General features: G+C 41.4%; 2 protein-coding genes across 2 annotated transcripts; both read left to right on the forward strand.

Moving 5' to 3' along the window:
• Window positions 1-11038: 11038 nt before the first annotated feature.
• Window positions 11039-11377, forward strand: LOC140014139 (uncharacterized mitochondrial protein AtMg00860-like). The gene has a single exon (XM_072064545.1). It carries the CDS (start codon window positions 11039-11041, stop codon window positions 11375-11377), a length of 339 nt encoding a protein of 112 aa, XP_071920646.1.
• Window positions 11378-12834: 1457 nt separating this feature from the next.
• Window positions 12835-13140, forward strand: LOC140014140 (uncharacterized). The gene has a single exon (XM_072064546.1). It carries the CDS (start codon window positions 12835-12837, stop codon window positions 13138-13140), a length of 306 nt encoding a protein of 101 aa, XP_071920647.1.
• Window positions 13141-21093: the final 7953 nt, after the last annotated feature.

Raw genomic sequence — 21093 nt, forward strand, 5'->3', positions numbered from 1 at the left:
GTCATCCCTTAGGTAAATAACCTTATGAGGTCATCGCTTAGGTAAATAACCTTATGAGGTCATCCCATAGGTAAATAAAGCAAGGCTATGGATCATTAATTCCTTATTACAATGACTTAACTAAAACAGCAAATGTGACTAGAGAAGTGTCACGCATGGTTCTCTTTGACGTGCACTACATGAATGACTTTCATTCCTTCATGCTCAAGTCCCTCAATGACCTTGGAGACAATTTCTTGGCCTTGTATCTCACGAACAAATCCTTGGAGTTCCTCCCTCATCTTCTTAGCTCGTGCTCGAGTTACGGGCCCTACGGGAACTTGAATAGTTCGCAATGGTGTCTCTTGGTTCGTATCAATTCCTGTGAGGACTCGCAAAAATTTATTATTTTAAATTACTATTCCGAACTTATTCAAATATTTAATTGTCTGTTTGCTCCGAATATTATTTTCTAATCTCTTGAGACCTAATTACATTGATCTATGACTTACTTATATTTTTAAAGTGACTCATTTCAAAAATTAATTTTTGGAAGCTCGATTAATGAAAATAGTGAAAACGTGTTTGAAAATTTTAGCCAATTGGGAGTACAATAAGTTTGGAAAAATTGGAGACTTGTACAATGGTCCTAAAATAGGTAATTTTAGATTTAAGTACTCAAGTGATAGTTAGTGGTATGATTGTTATAAGAATTTCTCGAAAGTTTCACTCTATCGCACCTAAATTGGAAATACGCGTTTTCACGCGCGCAATTAATCGAGGGACTTTAGACCATTATTTTGGAACAATTAAGAGTGAATAATATTTATATGAATATAAGTGCATTAGAGGTTTAGTGCACGAGTGAAACAAATGCAAGAGGAATTGAGCACAAAACTCGCGCGTACACGCACGAGAGAGAGAGTTGACTTTTGTACCAATTCTAGCCACACATTAAAGCTTCCTTTGGAAGCCTCATTTAGATCAAAATTTTCTCTCTCTTCCTCCCTAAGACAGCCGGCCATCCCAAGAGCAAGAACCAAACTTGCTTCATCAATTTCTACTCCATTCCATGCACCAACCATTTCACACCAAAATTGAAGACCACTTAGCTCAACACTTGGAGAGTTCATCTAGCTACAAAAATAAGGAGCTTTCCACTATTTTCTTGGGCTGATAGAGGGCCGAAAATTCTATTTGGTTCATCAACCAAAGTAAGTAGATCTATGGAAGTTAATTTACACTTATGAGCTTAGTTATTCATGTGGATGGCTTGTTATTGTTGGAAAATTTTGAAGGTGGGCTCTATGAACTCCCACATTGGTTGATGGACTGATTTGGTGGTTGATGATGATAATTATATTGGTTTAGTACTTAAATTAGTGGTATAATATTGGATCATTGTTAGAAACTCAAAGATGGTGCAATGACCAAAAGTGACCATTTTGCCCCTGTCTTGTTCGAGCACTTTAATGCTAAATTTTGAGGTTCTAATCGCTTGTATATGTTGTTTATATGTTATACTAATTGTGTAAAAAGTTTCATGGAAAAATAACATAATTTGGTTGGACAAATGAAGTGATTTCCAAAGTTTAGAAATCTGGAAAATTTTCCCGTATTGGCCTAGGCAGTCATCTTGTTTCGGCCATAACTCTTTACTCCGATGTCAAAATCAAGTGCTGTTTGTTGCACTGGAAACTAGACATTCCAAGCTTTCCATTGGTATAAAATTCATGTTCTGGTTCCACTTGAGTGAGCCACACCATTCGTTTGGAAATCACTGTCCTGTTTCGCTCATAACTGGAAGGCAGATTATGAACTGTGATTTGATGCTCAAAAATGAGCTAGTTACGAATGGATTTTGAAAATAGTTTCTTCTAAGAAATTATAGCTTGATGAAATTATTTTCCAACGCCACCAACCACACTCAATTCTAAGTTGAATTGAGTGAATTGTGGCCAAAGTTTGAAACTGACTCAAAGAGAGGATTTCTCCTTTTGAACTAATTCCTTAGCTAATCTTGGTTTGGGACTTGTACTCGAAAATTCTTGGTGTTAATCACCCCAAATGTTGTCTTGAACACCTCTTAGATATTTCTATGTAAATGGACCATGTACGAGGTACCCTTTAGGCCAAACATCTTAAAAACGGCAAAACGGAATTCACAAGGCAACTTGCCTTGGAAATTTTGAAATCTTGGTGATTTAGTTCACCAACCTCCCGTGCATATTTATCTGTGAAATTTGGTAGAGGGATAGCCTTTATATGGTAGTATAATCATACCAAATTTGGTATTATTTCGAAACCGTTTCGATGTTCAACTAAACTCCCAAAGTTCAAGAATCCTATTTGGAAAACCCTTCTTTAACAAGGAAATTTTGATAACTTTGGGTCACCATATCTTGGTGCCGGAAACCTCAATCTTCATTTCACTTGTTTCATTATAAACTTGGCATGTGACTCTAATAGAGATCCAAATTTCAGAGACTAGTTCAAATCGAGTGAATTTTGCCGAATTTCCAAAGCTGGCCAAAAACCAACTTAAACCTACCTTGATAACACAAGTTATCATCTTCAAGCTCAAATTTGAATACCTTCCGCTTAGATTTGTGGAATGGTTCTTTCTAAGAATTTTTAATACATTAAAAGACGTTTCCAACGGTACCAAATTTACCAATTTTTGACAATCGAAGAGTGAGTTATGATTTTTCAAAGATTGTACCAAAAATAAAAAATTCTGAACATTTGAAATGAAATCCGCGCGGGAAGCATTTTGCTGAAATCCGGCCAGTTTCTGGCCGGATAGTCGGCCGGATTGCTGTTGGGATTTGAAAAAAATTGAGGATGGCTACTGCCTCCAATCCGGCCAAGAATCCGGCCGAATATCCGGCCAGATTCCGGCCAGATTGTGACTTGGCCAGTTCACTTTCGATTTCAGTCGTTCGTTTCGAGAATTATTCGCACGTACTCGTTCCCATCCAATGATTTTAAGGATAGTAAATCCATTTTTTTTACTCGAGTCATATAACTCGTTCGAGTTTCGATATAAAAAAAAAAGGAACCCGATCTCGATTTTCAAAGGAACTTAAACTCGATTTCGAGGTACTTTCTAGACCGTGTTAGTGTGCAACTCTCCTCATTGTTTGGGGATTGTTAGTAATAGTCTATTGTTAATTGCTCAGGCACCCAAGAGGAACTTCAAGAGGATCCCACGGTGGACGTTTGAACTTCGAGTGCCCTTTTCTTCTCATTTTACTTGGTGAGTGTCAAGTGTGTGTTACTTGAACTCCTGTGAATCAGATACATGTTTACTTGTTATTGATACTTGAGATTTTAAAATTCGAGACGGGGGTGTACTTTATCGCACCCGTTCTCGCTTGAAATAAATGACTCGCACTTGAAATACTCGAATGTCTCAATTGCTTGCACATGTTACTTGCTTGCTTGACTCGAAATAGTATGCTATGGCTGTATACGTCGTTGGAGTGAACCTTCTCGATACTCGAACATGCTTGGGGGACGCCCACATCTCATTGGCGATCCTTGGACTTGAGCCGGCATGGGTTTGGTCGGGAACCTTGGCGAGCCATGAGAATCACATGATAAGCTTGATCTATTGGAGAGATCTTGCTTGGCATACTCGAGTAGTATTGCCTTAAACAAATGACAGGCGGCCCGAAACAGGGGTATGTAAGGTGAAAGGGGACAGGTTAAGCAGAGTTCTACAGACAAAACCTACCCGATTGACGGAGTGTCAATTCGTGGAGGTTATTGATCGTGCAAGTGGAACATAGCTCCTGAGAGCTCCAGTATCCTTGAATTGTTTCTGTTCACTTTTCCAGTAAATTGTTAATCATTGAAATATTATTGCTCGACTTGTAAATTTGGAATTGTTACTTGAACAATGTGCTTGCATGTGTGTTCTTGGCCTCACGAGCGTTTTGTTCACCCCGTAGATTTGTTTTCCTTAACAGGAATGGACATGGAATGAACTTGGAGAAACCCCTTTGATGCACTTCTGGCTTAGGGTTTCTAATGTAATTTGGGCTAGACCTCTTATTGGTTGTACTTTTGGGAACTTTATGTATGATTTGGATATTTGATGTACCCAGATATGGTATATTTTGGATATTGATGTAACTTTTGGGAATTTCATGTAAGGGTGGGTAAACATTACATATATTATTAAGTTTGGAAGTTTTCGAAACTTTCTTATTTATCCAGTGTTGTCGAATAGTTTTGCATTAAACTTGAACGGAAACTGCGTGAGTCCTGGCGAGAGTTGAGCAGGCGTCCCGCGGATACCCTCTGGTTCACCTTAGGGAGAAGTGGGAGCGTCACACATTGGCTAGTTAATCGAGTCGAGCCGGCAAGGGATTGGTCGATTAGATAACGAACCATGGGTAGTTAGTGATGTCGAGTGGAGTGTTATCTCCTCGACTAATCGGTATACTCGAGTATTATTACCCGTGTTTATTGAGAATTTTGGGCCCAGTAGAGGGTGTGAATGGTGGATGGAGAGTAGTGTAAGTGGTGCTCTACTAGATTGGTTACCTACTTGAAAGTTGACGGAGTGTCAACTATTACTTGATCAAGCTCTGGTGATGCACTGGGAATTTGGCTCCTGAGAGCCTTCCGTATCCTTATACTTTGAAATGATTATTGCTTATTGGATTATTGATTCTTCTGAAAAACTTTTACACTCGTTCACTTTGAGATTTGCTACTTGAAGTATTACTGTTCGCTTTTATGAACTTTTGATGCTCATTACTTTGCTACGTTGATATTCGTACTTTTAAAATGGTCAATTTGTTATTTGGAACCTCACTGGGCTTTTAGCTTATTCCACGCCATTTGTTTTCCTTACAAGGGGTACGAGCGAGGCATGAGACATGTACAGACTAGCGTAGCCTAGTTGTTTTTGACTTTTGACTTGTACTCGCGCTATCACTCGATTAGGATGATTTGTACTTGGATTGTATACACTTTAAACCAGTTTGGGTATATAGAGGCTTTGTATTTTGAATGTGCATCAATGCAAATTGTAAGTTTGAATTGCGACGTTATTTATTATCTATGGAGGTATGCACGTGATACGAGTGAGTGAGTCCTGACGAGAGTTAGGCAGGTGGTCCGCCGAACCCTTTGGTTAGTCTTAGGGGAAGGTGGGGCCATCACAACTTTTCTTGGAACTCAATTTTTGTTTCTAATAATGGCCAATTGGTGTCTTATGGTAGCTAGTTAGGTGATTTTATGGATTGGAGTGGAGTTATCTAAATTTCTGTTTTTTTTTGAGAATTTTTTTGTTTTCCTATGATGGATATGGTTGGCTTGAATTGATGGCTCTAAATGGTGTTAAATAGACCTCTTGTGCGTTAATTGCGATTATTTGCGAAAAATTTTCGCTTGTGCGGAAAATTCCAGATTTAGGGTTTCTAATTAGGGCTTTTCTATGGTTGGTTGTTGAGTTTCTAATTTACTATAATTGAGGGGTATTGTGACCCTAATGAAGTACATTGAATGGTCTATGAATTGTTTGGGTGCTTGTGGTTGTTTTGGATGTATTTTAATGGTTGATTGTAGGTTGGAAAAGCGGAAATTTTAGGGGAAATGCTGTCCAAATGTTTAGGATATTGGATTCTTGTGAGTTGGGTTGAGGGCAAATAGAAATGAAAGGTTTTGGGGTTTCTACTTTTAGCCCTAAATATTACATATTTTCCATTTCCAAGTTATCTTTGATTTTTGTCTTAATAGTTCATTTAAGAGGTATTCGACTCGTGTTCAAGTCTTAATTGTACTTTCTTGATTATTATAGGGTGTGCTGGTGATCCGAGGCTCACGTCAAGCGAAAACTTATGAAATTACTTTGTTTGACTTGGTGAGTGTACTACTCACATGTTCGTTATTCCGTGGCTTTTTGTACTTGAATTCTGTGATTGGACTAGTTGTGATTATCGTTTGGGCTAGGTGAGGCGAGGGTGTACTTTACCACTCTCGCACTCTCTGGCCTACTTGACTGTTTATTATATCACTTGAATACTCTTGATTATACTTGATTTGGTGTCGTTTGGATACTGACCTTTACTGTTAACTTTGGACCTTTACTGTTCACTCTGAAATTGAAAGTCAATTGACTCGAACCGGTAAGGACTTGGTCGAGGACATTTGACAAGTCATGGGGACTGTATTTGAGAATCTTTGGGTATGAGACCCTTGATTCCTGTATACTCGAGTATTACCAATTCTATACTGCTTGGTGTTCGGGCCCGATAAGGGGAATGTGTGGTGGACGGAAAATTGGAGTAAAGAGGAGTCTACGGTTATGATTACCCTGTACACATTGACGGAGAGTCAATGAGATGAGATCAAGTATGGCAAAAGGGGAAAAGGGCTCTTGAGAGCCATCTGTATCCTTTTATTCCCTATACTTGGATGGTGTTGATTTTGCTTACTTGACGAACGTATTTGGATTGAATATTCCTGTGTTTATGTGATCCTGGTATATTTTCGTGATGGTACCTCATTGGGCGAAAGCTCACTCCGTTAATTTTGTTTTCCTTACAGGAAACTATCTTTTAGGCTTTTGATTTTGAAGAATGAGTTGAGTAGAGCTAGTTGAGATATTTTGTATAGCCCCTCAATAGTTGGAAACCCTAATTGTACTTGGATTTAAATGCTTCATTTTGATTTGTAAACATACGAATGTGGTTTATAAAAGTGTGTGTACTCATGTTCATGTGTTATATTTGGTTTGTATATATTCAATTCAAGGATTGTAGGAAGTTACTTGTGTTCGATTGGGTCTTGGTTGGATTGTGAAGTGGCAGTCGCTATTCACTTTCCATTTCGATTTGTTTGTTTCCCGTCTCATGCTTGTTGGTTTGGTTAAGCGCGCTAGTATATTCCGGAACGATTTGAGGTTGTGTATTACTGTCGTAGCAGTCCTGGCGAGAGCCGTGCAGGCAGTCCGCTAACCCTTTTGGTACGCTTTAGGGGAAGGTGGGGCTGTCACAGGTGGTATCAGAGCCTAGGTTAGAAATAACCTGGGCGAACCTGAAACCTGATTCTTAGAACTATTGGGGACTGTGTTAGGACGCCGTTAAGTGTGAATATATTGTCTAAGATGTAAACTTTTGCTATCTTTGTAGGTTATGGCCGGAACTAGTGGAGCGGGCAGAGGTGAGCCATCTCAGAGGCGCCCACGAGTCATCGATTACCAGGAGAGACTGGGAGGTTCGATTCGGCTGTGGTATACCGGTAGACGGACCCGCCGCTGTAGGCGTTGCCAGTATTACTCTTACGCGGACCATGTAGTCGTAGCAGTACTTGCTGAACGAAGGAGGCTTAGATGTGCCACCAGGGAGCACACTGAGACTCTAAGGCTTAGGGGCATCATGAGGATGCAGGCCGATCGGATTGGAGAGCTCCAGGGGGACGTGGCCATGGAACAGGAGAGGACGAACACTCTGAGCGAGCAGTTGCAGGTTCTCACGAGAGTAGTCCAGGAGGTGAGAGATCGGTCCGGTGGTATTATCAACGAGTGTGAGGCGCTAATCCAGGGAGTGATAGGCGCCAATGTGCCAGGGGGAGTTCCGGGTGACAGAGCTCCAGGCAAGGGAGGTGCCCCTAGCTCTAGCTCTGGGGGGGAGTCAGTTGGCTCGGTTGAGAACTAGGATAGAGTTCTTTGAGCCATGTTTTGATCCCGTGTGAGGGATGCCTAGGAAAAGCTTTTGGTTTGTTGTGTTGTACTTTTGGGACCTAGTTTGTAAAGTGTATTCTGGAAGACCCTCTTTTGGCTTTATGGGAGTACTTTTGTATATATTTGCTTGACTGCTCATGTATGACTGTTTGACACAGTTATGTGTTCTATGTATAACTGCTCTAAGTGTATACATGCCTTATATGGTGTTTACTTTTGGTTCTTTGTTCATGCTTATATGATTATGTTTATATGCACTTTTAATATTATCTTTGTGCCTCGACCTTAGATTGACTTAGAGCAAGGGAGGGCACTCGTAGTGGACGAGACCATGGGCGCGATACTAGGCAACCCACAACTGAAGGGGGTACTAGGGACACCATATCTGAACCAAACCCTGAACCTAGGGTTGACCCTAGTGTCCAGATAGCTGCTGCTATGCAGCAAATGACTGACTTGTTAGCCCATGTAATGCAACATCGGGGCCAATCTCCTGTCCAGCAATCTGGGAACCCTGGCCATTTAGTAGAGGGTGAAGATCGGGTCCTAGAGAGATTTCAGAAGTTCTCTTCACTAAAATTTCTGGGCGGCCAGATTCGGACGTGGCCGAAAGGTGGTTAGAGAAAATGATAAACATTTTTGCCGCCCTACACTATTCAGAAGAGAGACAGGTTACTTTTGCTGTCTTCCAATTGGAAGGGGCCGCACGTTCTTGATGGAACGTGATACGAATGAAGTGGGATCAGGAACAAACACCAAGAACATAGGTAAACTTTATGAGGGACTTCAACGCAAAATACTTTCCCCCTCTAGTCCAGGAAAAGAAGGAGGACGAGTTCATTAGGCTTCGTCAGGGGACTCAATCGGTGGCTGAGTACGAGAGCCAGTTTACTTGCTTATCCAAGTTCGCCCCTGAACTCATTCTGACGGAGCAAAAAAGAGTTCGGCATTTTATTCAGGGGCTTAATGTGGAAATTCAAAAGGATCTGGCGGTAGCCCAGATCAGTACTTTTAGTGATGCCGTGGAGAAAGTTTTGCGAGTTGAAAATGCAAGGTTTCAAGTAAGGAATTTTCAGGTGAAAAAACGAGGATTCTCTACGAGTAGTTTGACCCAAGGGGATAAAAAGTACCTCTCCCAAGTTTGGAAGGGGAGTCGGAGGAGGAAGGCTAACGGGGATGACACGAGGGATTCCGCCGAGGGGTGGTCACAATAGACGGGGCCCACAGAGAAGTGTCTCACAGGGAAGTTCGGCCTTGGTTTCTTGTGGACCCTGTGGATTTTGTGGGAAATCAAATCACACCGAGGACAACTGTTGGAGGAAAGAAAGAAAATGCTTATGCTGCGGGAGTGCGGAGCATCAAATAGCCAACTGCCCGGTGTTACCTCGGGAGGCGAGAGTAACCACCCAATCGTCGAAGGCCAACTCGGGACAGTCCAAGGTGGAAGGGACAAAGCCGAGGTGCCAGCTCGGGTATACTGCCTTGAGCAACATCACGTCCCTGATTCCTCTGGGGTTGTAGAAGGTACGATCCCTATTTTCCATCGTCTAGCCAGGATTTTGATAGACCCCGGTGTTTTCCATTTGATGCGATTGAGCACGAGACCCAAAGTGTACAAGTAGACCCTGTGAAGGTGCCCCTAGGCCCGGTGACACGAGCACGAGCTAAGAGATTCAAGGAGTCCCTCCAAGCCTTGGTACGTGCCATCCAAATCCAAGAGAAACCGGCCATTGAAGGAATTGAGTTGGAATATCCTTGCACGACTACTAAAATGCTGCTTACAATTGAAGATGCAAGTGTTCAAGCTCTAAATAGCGGGCCAAGCTGCAGTTAAGTACCCTCGCTGAGCCGTACGGGGATCTCGCTGTTAGGTCTTAGTCACGGCTATTAATAGCCTCAAGCCGCATGTTACATTCAGTTTTTGAGAGTATTGAATAAAATTTCCAGAATTTCGTCCATTCCTTGTGGCAAATTCCCTTAGCTTGTGAAAGCTAAGTTGAACATCCTAGAGCTGATCCTAGGCTGTTCGTGACTTATCAATCAAGCACACATACTTGATTGTGGCGTCCTCTACCGTTAAATCTGTTCTTGAGTGGTCCAAGTTCGGGTTCAACTCCATCAAATCTTTATCGTGTTCCTCTAGATCCGAAGTTGCTTCCGCGTCTCGCATCACCATTCCTTTGTTAACCCCGATTTTATGTGCGGCATTGATATAAAACCTGTTAGCTTGCCTTATGACTTAGAAGTTAGTACTCCTACGGGGGATCAACGTTTGATTACTGGTATGATGTATGTGAATTGTGAAATTTGGGTAGGAGAAAGGAAGCTTTTGGGGAATCTTATAAGTTTAGCTATTAAGGGGTACGACGTTATATTGGGTATGGACTGGCTAGCTAAGTACGATGCACAACTTGATTGTAAGAGAAAAGTAGTGAAATTTCGTATACCGGGGGAGGCAACCTTAAGGCTAGATGTAAGAGGTAGTTTAGCCTCATCTGTATTGATTTCGGGTATTCAGGTTAGGGAATTACTGCATAGAGGGGCACAAGGGTTCCTAGTTTTTCTTATAAACACTCCCATTGATAAATTGAGGGTTGAAGATGTGCCTGTAGTAAGTGAATATCCGGATGTATTTCCTGATGAATTAGTAACTTTACCTCCGGAGAGAGAGATAGAGTTAAGATTGACCTATTACCGGGGACGTCACCTATCTCTAAGACCCCCTATCGAATAGCACCTGTTGAACTCAAGGAGTTGAAGTTGCAGTTGCAAGACCTGTTGGAGCGTGGGTTTATTCGTGAGAGTGGATCTCCTTGGGGGGGCTCCTGTGCTATTTGTTAAGAAGAATGATGGAACTTTGAGATTGTGCATCGACTATTGGGGATTAAACAATATGACCATTAAGAACAAATACCCACTACCCCATATCGATGAACTGTTTGACCAGTTGCAAGGTGCAGTGGTCTTTTCAAAGTTAGATCTTCGACAGGGGTACTATCAGTTGCTAATTAAGAAGAAGATGTACCCAAGACTGCTTTCAATTCTAGATATGGGCATTTTGAGTTTGCGGTCATGCCTTTTGGGTTGACCAATGCCCCTACCGCCTTTATGGATTTGATGCATCGGGTTTTCAAATCCTACCTGGACCGATTTGTTGTCGTGTTTATTGATGACATTTTGGTCTATTCTAAAACCCGTGAGGAACATGAGCAGCATTTGAAGTTAGTGTTACAAACCCTAAGAGATCATCAGCTATATGCCAAATTTAGTAAGTGTGAATTTTGGCTAGAGAAAATCTCTTTCTTGGGACATGTGATTTCAAAAGAAGGTATCGCGGTAGACCCCACGAAAGTAGAGGCAATGGCTGAATGGAAGAGGCCAGAAAATCCCACTGAGATTCGCAGTTTCTTAGTGTTGGCTGGGTACTATAGACGCTTTATTAAGGACTTTTCTAAACTGGCCGGCCCTTTAACCGACCTGATGAAGAAAAATGGCCTTTTTGTGTGGGATACTAGATGTGAAACCAGTTTTCAGGAATTGAAGCGAAGGTTAACCATGGCTCTTGTTCTGGCCTTGCCTAATGGGAAAGACAGTTTCACTGTTTATACCGATGCTTCGAGGAAAGGCTTGGGGTGTGTGTTGATGCAAAACAAGAACGTGATTGCTTTTGCCTCTAGGAAACTGAAAACCCATGAATAAAACTACCCTACCCATGACTTGGAGTTAGCTGCTGTGGTCTTTGCTCTGAAAAAGTGGAGACACTATCTCTACGGGGTTACTTTTGAGGTTTATTCAGACCATAAGAGTCTTAAGTACCTCTTTTCCCAAAAAGAGTTGAATATGAGGCGACGCCGGTGGATGGAACTCTTAGAAGATTATGACTGCACGATCAACTACCATCCGGGTAAGGCTAATGTAGTAGCTGACGCCCTAAGCCGGAAGGCTCAAGTAGCGGGGTTGATGGTCAAGGAGTAGGAGATGTTAGGAGCAGCTAGTGAGTGGAACCCTAGATTGGGATGCCAAAAAGTAATTTTTGGGAATATTCAGGTAACATCTACTAATCTTGATCGAATTAAAGAAGCCCAAGAGAGGGATCCGATGGTACAAAAGTGGAAGGAAAAGGTAGAAAATGGAGCATTACCTGATTTCAATTTGGGTCCTGAAGGGATTTTAAAGTATAGGAACCGAGTAGTGGTGGCCAATGATGAAAACCTGAAAAGAGAAATTTTGGAGGAAACCCATCGATCGAAATACACGATCCATCCTGGTAGTAATAAGATGTACCAAGACTTGCGACGGTTGTACTGGTGGGATAAGATGAAGAGGGAGATTACTTAATATATCCAAACCTGTCTGATTTGCCAGCAAGTCAAGGCTGAACACCAAAAACCCTCTGGACTGTTACAACCTCTTGAGATACCCGAATGGAAGTGGGAAAATATCACGATGGACTTTGTTTCTGGATTACCAAAAACTCAAAAAGGACATGATGCTGTTTGGGTGATCGTTGATCGGTTGATCAAATCAGTCCATTTCTTACCTGTAAATGAGAAGTATTCCATGGATAAGCTGGTTCGGTTGTACCTGAATGAAATTGTGAGGTTACATGGGGTCCCAGTGAGTATGGTTTCAGACCGAGATCCTCGTTTCGTATCAAGGTTTTGGCAAAAGTTTCAGGAGAACTTAGGGACCAAAATCAACCTTAGTACCACTTATCACCCCAAACGGATGGACAGTCAGAGCGAACAATTCAAACCCTCGAGAATATGTTGCGGACTTGTATTCTGGATTTTGGGGGTAATTGGGGCCAACATATGACTTTAGTAGAGTTCGCCTACAATAACAGTTACCATTCGTCCATTCAAATGGCACCGTATGAAGCTCTCTACGGACGAAAGTGTCGTTCGCCCATTTATTGGGATGAAGTAGGGGAAAAGAAAGTTCTAGATCCAACAACCATTCCCTGGATGGAGAATGCACAAGAAAAGGTTAAATTGATCCGTCAAAGACTCCAACCAGCTCAAAGCCGACAAAAGAGCTACTCAGATAACCGAAGAAAAGATTTGGAGTTCGAAGTTGGAGACCGTGTTTTTCTAAAGATCACGCCACTACGAAGCGTCACTGCGGGTAGAGGAAAGAAACTTCAACCACGGTTCATGGGACCTTACACAATTCTTCAACGAGTTGGGAAAGTAGCGTACCGACTTGAGTTGCCGCCAAGTTTATCTCGAATTCATGACGTCTTCCATGTCTCGATGCTGAAAAAGTACTATCTTGATCCAACCCACATTGTGCGAGCAGAGGAGATTGAGATAGATAAGGTACTCACCTACGAAGAGAGACCTGTACAATTACTCGATCGAAGGATTAAGAAATTGTGGAATAAACAAATTCCATTAGTGAAGGTTTTGTGGAGGAATCATGGAATAGAAGAGGCAACTTGGGAGGTGGAGGAAGTGTGAGGCCCCAGTCTGTTCTTAAGTTTGATATTAGATTATATTCATTATTTGTACGGTAACATTAGGTTTTGGGACTAATTCGGAAACCCTAAGTTGGAGTTAGTATTGAAACCCTAGTTTTTGTATTAATTATAAGTTTGAGTGGTGATTAAAGTTAGTTATGCTAGTGTGTGTTTTAGTGCGGGTACGTATAAGATTTGATCCATTTTTAGATAGGTTAAGTGAGTTTAAAAGTAGGAAAACCCTAAACTAGAAAAGTTTCTAGTGATATGATTTGTTAGAATCTAAGTTGGGTTTAAAACCCTTTACACTACTCATGACACAAAGGTTATTATTTAATTGCTTTTATGTGAGATAAAGTATGCTTAAGTATAGGTGATTAAGGAAGGAAAGTGATTAGTGAAGTAATTAAGTGGGATGACATGTTTTGGACTAGATTAAGTTATGACCTATGGAGTTAATTGAAAGAGTCCAAAATGTTTGAGGGCAAGAGTGGAACTAAAACTAAGTTGAAGTGTAAGGGTTAAAAAGCAAATAAAGCACTCTTGTGTGATTGGTTAGCTTAATATTAGTCTCAAGGGCCATAACTAAGTCATTAGTTGGCATAAAAATTAAAGAGAAAAAGTGAGAGAGAGGGCCGGCCACCTTGAAGGGAGAAACCAAGGGAAGTTTGTGAAGTTCAATCAATTTCCTTCCATAAATCTTCATTTTGAAGCATAAAGAATCCACTTTGGAGTTGGCTTAAGGTCATTAGCCATCATACATACTTAATCTTGAGGTAAGAAAGTCTATTTGAAGACTTAAGTTGATTATTGATTGATGAACTAGTGGCTAGTTTTGGTAAAGAATCTTAGTTGTGCTTGATTATGGTACCTCTTATGTTTATCACTTGTTTTTATGGAGTAATTTGGTTAAAGTTGGGCCTTGATGATTCGGCCATAGGAGCCCTAATTAGGGTTTCTGATACGAACGTCGCCAACCTTGTGACGAAACCCGTAAAAGATTAGCTTCAGGATCGACAAGAGGACACCAAGTTTGAAGCGGATGACCTCAACCCGTTAATCACGTGGTTAACGTACCTTGGTATAATGGTAGAAGACGCCACAACCTAGTGCGATTCTAGATTGATAAGTCACGAACACCTAGAGAAATTCTAAGGTATTCAAGAAGCCTTGGAGAAACCAAGAAAACTCTCAAAATCTGATTTATTGATTGAATGCCTAAACCATTGGAAGTGTGGGCTATTTATAGCCTTACATAGAGATGAACAACTAAATGTGGAACTAGTCTAGAGTTGTGGTCTTGACTAAGACTAACAGTTGTAGGCTTGACTATTCCATAAGACTAAGAATTGTGGACTTGACCAAACCTTATGAGGTCACCCCTTAGGTAAACAACCTTATGAGGTCATTGCTTAGGTAAATAACCTTATGAGATCATCGCTTAGGTAAATAAAGCAAGGCTATGGACCATTAAGCCCTTATTACAATGACTTAACTAAAACAGCAAATGTGACTAGAGAAGGGTCACACATGGTTCTCTTTGGCGTGCACTACATGGATGACTTTCATTCCTTCATGCTCAAGCCCCTCAATGACCTTGGGGACAATTTCTTGGCCTTGTATCTCATGAACAAGTCCTTGGAGTTCCTTCCTCATCTTGTTAGCTCGTGCTCAAGTTACGGGTCCTAGGGGAACTCGAATAGTTCGCACTGGTGTCTCTTGGTTCGTATCATCCCCCTCCTCTTCAAAAGGATTTGTCCTCAAATCAGCTTCATCGTCTGCAAGAAAAGGAGATAGATCAGAGACATTGAATGTAGCGCTCACATTGTACTCACCGGGTAGGTCCAGTTTGTAAGCATTGTCATTGATGCGCTTGATGACTTGGAACGGCCCATCTCCTCGGGGAAGTAATTTATTGCGCCTTTGGACTGGGAACCTTTCCTTGCGTAGATGTAACCACACCCAGTCACCAGGTTCAAACACAACGCGTTGGCGTCCCTTGTTAACCCGTTGAGCAACTTGGTCCATCCTTCGCTCAATGTTTAGGCGTACCTGCTCGTGTAATTTCTTGCCAAAATCTGCTCGTTTAGCACCATCCATGTTAATGTGCTCAGAAGAAGGTAAAGGTGATAAGTCTAGTGGTGTTAAAGGATTAAAACCATAGACTATTTCAAATGGTGAAAAATGAGTAGAACTATGCACCGTGCGATTGTATGCAAACTCAACATGGGGTAAACACTCTTCCCAGGTTCTAATGTTTTTTCTAATGATGGCACGCAAGAGTGTAGATAGTGTACGATTGACAACCTCAGTTTGGCCATCAGTTTGTGGGTGACTAGTAGTAGAAAATAGCAATTTAGTACCCAATTTTCCCCACAAAGTTTTCCAAAAGTAACTCAAAAATTTGACATCCCTATCAGAGACAATTGTCCTAGGCATGCCATGCAATCTAATGATTTCTTTGAAAAACAAATCAGCAATGTGCGATGCATCATCTGTTTTGTGACATGGTATAAAATGTGCCATTTTTGAAAATCTGTCAACAATAACAAAGATGCTATCATTTCCCCTCTTTGACCTAGGCAACCCTAAAACAAAATCCATGGAAATGTCGGTCCAAGGTTCCTTAGGTACAGGTAAAGGACTATAAAGGCCATAGGGTTGAAGTTTAGACTTAGCTTTGTGGCAAGTAATGCATTTAGCCACCATTCGCTCCACATCTCGTTTCATCCTTGGCCAATGGAAGTGCTCTTGAAGGATAGCTAAGGTTTTAGCTACGCCAAAGTGTCCCATCAAGCCACCTCCGTGTGCTTCCCTAACAAGTAAAGAGCGAATAGAGCAGTTAGGTATACATAGTCGATTGAGGTAGAAAAGAAATCCATCAAGGATGTAGAATTTACCTTGAGTTGCTGAACCACAAGAGTCATAAATACCTGAGAAATCTGGGTCATTGGTGTATAACTCTTTGACTAATTCAAATCCTAACAACCTTGCATCAAGTTGAGTGAGCAAAGAGTACCGACGTGATAATGCATCAGCAACAACATTAGTTTTCCCCACTTTGTACTTAATCACATAAGGGAAGGTTTCAATAAATGCAATCCACCTAACATGACGCTTATTCAACTTGTGTTGTGACTTAATGTGCTTAAGCGACTCATGGTCAGTGTGTATGACAAATTCCCTTGGTCTCAAGTAATGTTGCCAAGTTTCTAAAGCACGGATTAAGGAGTACAACTCCTTATCATAAGTGGAATAGTTCAAAGCTGCCCCATTGAATTTTTCACTAAAGTATGCAATTGGTTTGCCCTCTTGCATTAGGACAGCTCCAATACCTACCCCAGATGCATCACACTCTATTTCAAACATCTTGTCAAAGCTTGGTAATGCAAGTAGTGGTGCATGCGTGAGTTGATGTTTAAGCATTTGGAAAGCACGTACTTGAGCATCTCTCCACACAAATGGCTCATTTTTCTTAATTACAGCAGTTAGAGGTGCAGCAATGGTACTAAAATCTTTAACAAATCGTCTATAAAAACTAGCAAGACCATGGAAGCTACGTACCTCACCCACCGTGCTTGGAGTAGGCCATTCTCGAATTGCTTTAACCTTCTCCTCGTCCACTTTGATTCCCTGTTTACTCACAACAAAGCCTAGGAAGACAAGTTGATCAGTACAAAAGGAGCACTTCTTAAGGTTAGCATAGAGCTTTTCCCTTCGAAGTACATCAAGAACAAGCTTCACATGTTCAACATGCTCATCTAAGCTCCTACTATAAATCAGGATATCGTCAAAATATACAACTACAAATTTTTCAAGGAATGGACGAAGTACGTGGTTCATCAACCTCATGAACGTACTAGGTGCATTAGTTAGTCCAAATGGCATAACTAACCACTCGTACAAGCCATGTTTGGTTTTAAAGGCCGTTTTCCATTCATCCCCCTCTTTCATCCTAATTTGATGATAACCGCTTTTTAGATCAATTTTAGTGAAAATCACAGCACCATAGCTCATCTAACATATCATCAAGTCTAGGAATAGGGTGACGATATTTTACCGTTATTGCATTAACGGCCCTACAGTCAGTGCACATTCGCCAACTTCCATCCTTTTTAGGCACCAAGATGACGGGAACCGCACATGGGCTCAAGCTTTCTCGTGCCCATCCCTTTGTTAGAAGCTCTTCGATTTGGCGTTGGAGCTCCTTTGTCTCATCTGGACCCATTTTGTAGGCTGGTCTGTTAGGAAGTGGGGCACCTGGAACCAAGTCAATTTGATGCTCAATTCCCCTTATTGGTGGTAGTCCATTTGGAATCTCATCGGGAAAGACATCCTCATAATCCTGCAAAAGAGAGACAATACTAGATGGTAGAGTGTTAGTAAGATCACTTGTAACAACCAACACCTCTTTGCACAAAAGTACAAAGATGGGTGTATTAACACTCAAAGCTTTTCTTACTACATTGGCTTTTATCAATAGACTTTGCCTTTTCTCTCTCTTTTCAATTTTGGCCGGCTCACTATATGTTTTTTTCCTCTCAATTTTCTCGGCCTTATCATTTTCTGTTGAGCTCTCGATTTTTTCTATTTTTTTCTTCTCATTCTCAAGCTCGCTCTCCTTGATCAGGCTTTCTTGATCTTCACAAACTTGGATAGGAGTGAGTGGCACAAGCACAATCCTCTTCTCGCCTTGCTTGAAGGAGTATTTATTGGTAATGCCATCGAATGTAACTCCCTTGTCGAATTGCCATGGTCTCCCCAATAGTATGTGACATGCTTGCATAGGGACCACGTCGCATAACACCACGTCCTCATGCTTTCCAATTCGGAAAGGTACTTGGACTTGCTTGGTCACACGAACATCCCCACTATCGTTCAACCATTGCAAACGATAAGGTGTTGGATGTCGTAGAGTGGGTAGTGCTAGTTTCTCCACCATCAAGGCACTAGCGACGTTAGCACAACTACCTCCATCTATGATCAAACTACATACCTTGCCTTTGATATAGCAACGGGTGTAGAAAATGTTCTCCCTTTGTGCATGGTCGGCAGCTTTCACTTGGGTTGCTAAGGCTCGTCTAACAACGAGTCCAACTCGTTCATCGACAGGCAATGCTTCCTCTTCTTCCTCAAGGGATGGCAACTCCTCCTTCTCATCTTCATCATCGGTGAGAAACTCACCATTGGGTAAGATGATCATAGTGCGTTGGTTCGGGCATTGGCTAGCAATATGCCCTCGGCCTTGGCATTTGAAGCATCTAGTATCTCGATTTCGCCCTATGCTCGACTCAATGGCAGTCTTTGGTGTTGCCTTAGACTCCCACTTAGTCATATCCGGCCTTGGTCTTGAAGGGATGGAATTACTCGGCCCTTTATCCTCTTTCTTTGGCGGTGTAGTTCGGAGATAAGAGGGTGAAAAGTTGGAGTAACTCCGAGTCGAACCCCTCCTCTTAATCCTCCTTTCAATCTTGATGGCCTTTTCCACCAAATCCCCAAGTTCCACATAGTGGTGTAACTCTACTTGGTCAGCGATTTCGGGCCTTAGTCCGTTCAAGAAGTGTGCCATTGTTGCTTCTCGATCCTCCATGATGTCTGCCCGTAGCATGAGTATTTCCATTTCTTTGTGATAGTCCTCGACACTTCGTACTCCTTGGTTGAGGGTTTGAAGCTTTTGGTACAAGTCACGGTAGTAGTGACTTGGTACGAAACGCTTCCTCATTAGTCGTCTTAGCTCCGTCCAAGTGTGTATGGTAGGTTCACGACTCCTCCTTCGACTAGTGGAGAGTTGATCCCACCACACAACGGCGTAGTCGATGAATTCGACCACGGCCAACTTGACCTTTTTCTCCTCCGAGTAAGTATTGCAATCGAAGACAAGTTCAATCCGCTTCTCCCACTCTAAGTAGGCATCGGGGTCTGATCGTCCTTGGAAAGACGGAATTTTCATCTTTATGCCCGGAATGTGGTCATTTGAAGGCTTAGCATCACGCTTGGACCTACTTTGCTTATGCTCATAATTGTTGTCTGAGTTAGAGTCGCTAGACTCATCTGCATAAGCCTTTCCATGGCTGCCTTTGGAGCTTCCATGAGACAACTCTAAGCTGTCAATGCGTTGGTGCATCAGTTCAAGTTTTTGGTCCATCATGCGTCCCAATTCGCCTTTGATTGCTTCTGTGAAAAGTTTAAGATCAAAAGCTTGGGAGCTTGCTCCCCCCTCGTTAGCCATGGTAGGGTAAAAAAAATAATAATAATGGAAAGAAGCAAAGTTTATCTCGCACACTTCCTCACGTGTTTACTCTCGCTCTCGTGTTGAACACTCTAAGAACTCACCAAGGTATTTTCAAGGCTCCTCGGTCAACTCCTCGAAGAAGTTAGAACTCCTTCTAGTGTGGATCGACTTACCAACCAGGGTCACAAGATTGTAGCACTTTGAACGAAAAAAGAACAAAAGATGAAGGGACTGACCACGACTCAATGAATGACTCAAAGTTGAATTTTAAGGATCCTAGACAAAAACTCTACCCAAAACTGGAATTTTGAGCTGCTGGTTGCTGCATTTCTGGGCAGTGTTTTGGTAGATAAATGGACACTTAGAGGATTCAGAATGACACTTAAAACTAACCTAATGATGCACGAAAATTTCCAGAATTAATGATTGGACAGAAATTCCCCAATGGTTGCAAAGATGGAATCCGAATGGAAGATGAATTTGTGTTGTGGTAGGACTGTTTTGGAAACCCAAGGCTGACTTTTCTTCTTTAATCCTTTGGAAACAAGGATTAGTCTTCCTATTTGCTGGTTCCCATAAATTCTAAGGTCAAGTTCAAGATTGGAACTGATTTGGTTGTTTTTGGGAACAAGGGTGGAAAATTTGACTTGAACAGGTTGGAAAATTTGACTTGAATAGGTTGGGAAATTTGACTTGAATAGGCTGAATATTCTTCTTCTTCCTTTGTTTTTGTTTTCTAATCAGCCAAGAAGAGCCAAATTTCGTGGCTAAAATGTTCTTAGTCAAGAAAGAAGATTGTTGTGGTGAAGACAAGGATTTTGGCAGCTGAAAATTTGCAGCCTTGTTGTTTACCAAGATTTGGTTCCCAAAACCCAGAAACTTCAAGATTCTTTCAAGAATTCAAGATGTTAATTCCCAGAATTCAAGAAACACAAAATTGAAGATGATTTCCTCCCTAAACAATCCAAGATTTCACGATTTGATCAAGACAGATTTTGGTTGGCTTCAAGAATCCCAACTAAAGTTCCAAGAACTTCAAGATTGTGGTTTTAAACAATCAGGAACTTCAAGAAACCCAAGTTTTGGTCAAGACAGATTTCCAGGAATTTTTGTAAGGTTAGCCAGCAATTTTTTTTTTTTTTTGTATGTAAACAAGAACACAAGGTAATAACTAGATAGGACTCTAAAACCCTTGCTACAAACTGATTTTTTTTTTCGGATGAACAGTAACCTTGAATGATCAAATAGAACAAAAGATTGGAATTGAATGGATATAACAGGATAGAAACAAGACTCAAACAAAGAATCAAGAATAAGACACAAAAAGAAAGGCTGGACCAAACAAGGCTAACCACAGCAATTAACAACAACTAGACACAAGTTTATGACGTAACAAATCTGGAAAAATAACGCAAGAACACGAAGTAACAAATCTGGAAATTGCGGATAGCAACTTAGAACACGAAAACAGAATTTTCGACAACTTGACTCGAAAAGGAAATAAATAAAAGGATATAACGTGATACCTCTTAATTAGCTCTGATTACCAACTGATACGAACGTCGCCAACCTTGTGACGAAACCCGTAAAAGATTAGCTTCAGGATCGACAAGAGGACACCAAGTTTGAAGCGGATGACCTCAACCCGTTAATCACGTGGTTAACGAACCTTGGTATAATGGTAGAAGACGCCACAACCTAGTGCGATTCTAGATTGATAAG

Source organism: Coffea arabica, chromosome 9c, assembly GCF_036785885.1.
Source record: "Coffea arabica cultivar ET-39 chromosome 9c, Coffea Arabica ET-39 HiFi, whole genome shotgun sequence".
Taxonomy (NCBI): domain Eukaryota; kingdom Viridiplantae; phylum Streptophyta; class Magnoliopsida; order Gentianales; family Rubiaceae; genus Coffea; species Coffea arabica.

Excerpts from the sequence above, each read along its gene's own strand:
- LOC140014139 (XM_072064545.1), top strand. The coding sequence starts at position 11,039 with ATGGCTGAATGGAAGAGGCCAGAAAATCCCACTGAGATTCGCAGTTTC.
- LOC140014140 (XM_072064546.1), top strand. The coding sequence starts at position 12,835 with ATGGGACCTTACACAATTCTTCAACGAGTTGGGAAAGTAGCGTACCGA.